Below are 3,304 nucleotides of genomic sequence, written 5' to 3' on the forward strand. Positions count from 1 at the left end.
AGAAGGACACAGATTCGATCCCCTGCACCACATGCCATGCTGACCCCAGAATCCCAGGTGCACTGTGCTGGCCACTTAAATGGGATGGTGGTGCACACCTGTAATCCCAGTGCTGGGGACACCGAGACAGGAGGATCACTATGAGTTTGAGTTACATAGTGAGACCTTTTACCAAATAAATAAATATATATTTTTTAAAAAATATGCCAAGCCCCAAATCATTGAAAATAAGGTTTATCATTTCATTTGGCAGTAAGAAAAATACATGTTAAAAAAAAATGTGGGGGGCAGCCAAATAGCTCAGCAGATTAAAGCGCCTGCAAGCAGGCACAGGGACCAGGGGTTCGATCCCTGGGCTTGCCATGCTGGCCCCACCCCTGGGGTGCGCTCAGATGGCAACTGAGACTAGGCATGGTGGCGTGCCTGTTATCCCAGCTCTTGGGAGACTGTAAACAGTTGGATCACTAGGAGTCCGATCTAGTAGTGAGACCCTGAACACCCTGTAGACCCTTCCCTAAAATACAAAAAAAAGCTCAGGGAACAGTACCTTTAAAGCATACAACACTCTTCAGGAGTTAAGAAATTCAGTTAAGAAATTTAGGATTTATGCCCAGCTGACCTACCCCTGCAAGACAGCCATGGTCCCTGGCTCCTCTAACCCAATCTCACCAGCTCACCTCTTTAATTATGCGTGCCCCTTTCTTATCACTGAACTCCAACTGAGCCAAAGCCTGGTCAATGGACATCCCTCGTATCTAGAATGAAAGGGTAACAGACAAGAGAACAAATAAGTTAATTTACAAAATCAATATTCCCTTTTCAATGAAAAGTAAAAGCCTTACATAATCTAAATAACTTTTAGAAACAGATTAAATCCAGGCAAAAGAGAATAAAAGTTTGAGAAGGTACACCATTCTCTTTAAGTCAAAATCAAACATTTTGATTCTAAAACCTAAAGTCCAACAGTCCAATGACCTTTAAAGAGTGCAGACATGACAGAGAAATGACCGGTTGGCAACGATCCCCCTCACAAAGGCAGGATCTCTTCCTCCTGCAGGACAAACGTGTCACATCTAAGTGTGCAGCTTTGTCTCTCCTTACCCACAAATTTCATTTTCCAAGGAAATAGCTGAAAACTCCACAGTACTTAAGTAGGCTGAACCAACTTTTACAGATAGGTAAGGGAGGAAGTTTTAAATTCTCTGGTACACAGCCAGGCTCCTCGTGACTTCACTTTAAATATCTATATCCAGGGGCTGGTGAGATGGCTCAGTGGTCTAAAGCACCTACTTAGAACAAGCTTAGCAAAGCAAAGGGACCACTCCCCCAGCACCACATGCCAGCCAGCCCCACCCCCTGGTGGGCCGAGCTGGCCACACACACACACACACACACACACAAATAAATAAATAAGTAAAAGTTAAAAAAAAAAAAATCTATATCCAATGTGATTTAGTTTCTTAGAAAATGGGCTGAAATTAAGCAAAACACACATCTCTCATCAATCATTCTTTTGGTTACATGTAATTACTTGTACCTCACTTTTTGGGAAAATCAGAAGAAAATTTTCTTCTACTGTTCAAGTCCTAGGGGAAAATGTATAGCTTCTTTTCCAAAAGTTTCAGTGTATAATAATAGTCAGCTTACCAATTTTGCCAAATACCACATCTTGTCTTTGCTGTATTTTATTTGTCTTCGACAGTGGTAGATTTCCTTACAGATAGAGAGAAAAAAAAGTCTCAGCAGGTTTATCAAAATTACAGTGACGTATAGTTTCTACTTCCTGTGCCCAATGAAGATAGTGCCACAAACAAAAACATTACTAAAAATTTGGACAGTGTCCCTACACAATTACTCTTCACCATCTCACCTTGCTAAAAGAGTACTAAAGCAGAGGTAAAAACTATAAAATGACCAGTTCAGGTTAGTAGTTGCAACATTTCTGTCCAGAAAATAGTAAGAAATAGATGAAAGTATGTGGAAAGCATTTAGCTGGTTAGCATTTAATAACTTTTACTTAAAGCAGAGTGTGTAACTCGTTTCCTTTTTAATCATTTAATACACAACGTATAGCTCACAAATAATCTTTCTCACGTCGTATCAGTACTGGTCTGTAGTACGCAAGGTCGGCGTCCCTGGTGACCCTGCTGTACACAACACATCCAGGCTCCTGTCTTCCTCCTCTCCCTTTCCTGCCTGAAGCTGCACCTGCTGAGCCCCTTCTTGTCTTTTATACTTGTTTGTAATGCAGGATGTCTGCATGCCTGGTGTGGAGCTGGCACATAGCACATTCCAACTGCTTTTGGGCCCTTTTCCTCCCCTCTACCTTTACACCGTTATTTCATTTAATGTAACTATAAGTAGAGAGGGGAAATCTTTTATAATCCTTTAGATCTTATTGGTACATTTTTAGATATGCATACCGACCACATTCATCACAGATGGGCATCATATAACTTGGGTTTTTTCCCCACTCCACTACCCTCCCTTCTACCTCTCCTCCCCTCTCCATTTATAAGGCTTTCTTCCCATTTTATCCATCTTTTAAGAAACTGAGCCAAGCATGGTGGTGCACGCCTGTAATCCCAGCTCTTATGAGGCTGTAAACAGGAGGATCATGAGTCCGATCTAGTACTGAGATCCTGAACACCATGTAGACCCTTCCCTAAAATGAAAAATAAGTAAATAAATAAATACCAGTAACTTCTAAAAAAGCCAATCTAAAGCTGTTTCTAAATGCATGAAATAACATCAATGAAGTAAAAGTAATACCTAATAAATAATAAAAAGTCTACTAGAAAGCTTTATTGGATCCACACTGATCATCATTATTAGTCTGTTGATTAATGTATAGATTAAAAATATGCCTCTAACAAAAATGGTTGTTTGATTTTGATATCTTACTATAGTTTAACTTATTTAACAGGTTTTTTTAGAATCAAAAAAAAATGCAGCCCAAAGGTGTTTAATTTTTTTTCCTATTTACTTTATCATAAGGAAGCAACATATAACATTTAGGTGACATAAGAATATTATTTGGAACTTTGTACTAGCTAAATTAGGAACTTATTTTAAAAATATTAGGCAAAGACCCAGTCCTAGCCCAGGTCCGGTGAGTGTGTGGAGAGCTTCCTGCTAACCTGCGCCGGCGGGACCAGTCCCAGCCCAGGCGGAGTGTGGGCCGGACCCTCTCCCACCCCCTCGGGCTGCAACCCAACACTCTGCCGAGTAGGAATTTCTGCCGAGTTCCGGGAACGCCCAGACCCAGTCCTAGCCCTGATCCGCAGCGGGAAGAAACTGAGCA

At 41.0% G+C, this 3,304-nt stretch overlaps 1 protein-coding gene across 1 annotated transcript in view; it reads right to left on the reverse strand.

Annotated features, from left to right (window-relative positions):
* Nucleotides 1–1,711, reverse strand: part of LOC101579451 (39S ribosomal protein L22, mitochondrial) — a 10,452-nt gene extending 8,741 nt beyond the window's left edge. The window contains exons 1-2 of the mRNA XM_004648748.2: nt 1,648–1,711; nt 678–755 (exon numbers count right to left, since the gene is read on the reverse strand). Coding sequence (XP_004648805.1) covers nt 678–755; nt 1,648–1,668 — 99 coding nt within the window. The 5' untranslated portion in view covers nt 1,669–1,711. The remainder of the gene's footprint in view (nt 1–677; nt 756–1,647) is intronic.
* Between the last annotated feature and the right edge of the window lie 1,593 nt (nt 1,712–3,304).

The sequence above is a fragment of the Octodon degus genome, unplaced genomic scaffold, assembly GCF_000260255.1.
Source record: "Octodon degus isolate 3935 unplaced genomic scaffold, OctDeg1.0 scaffold01021, whole genome shotgun sequence".
Taxonomy (NCBI): Eukaryota; Metazoa; Chordata; class Mammalia; order Rodentia; family Octodontidae; genus Octodon; species Octodon degus.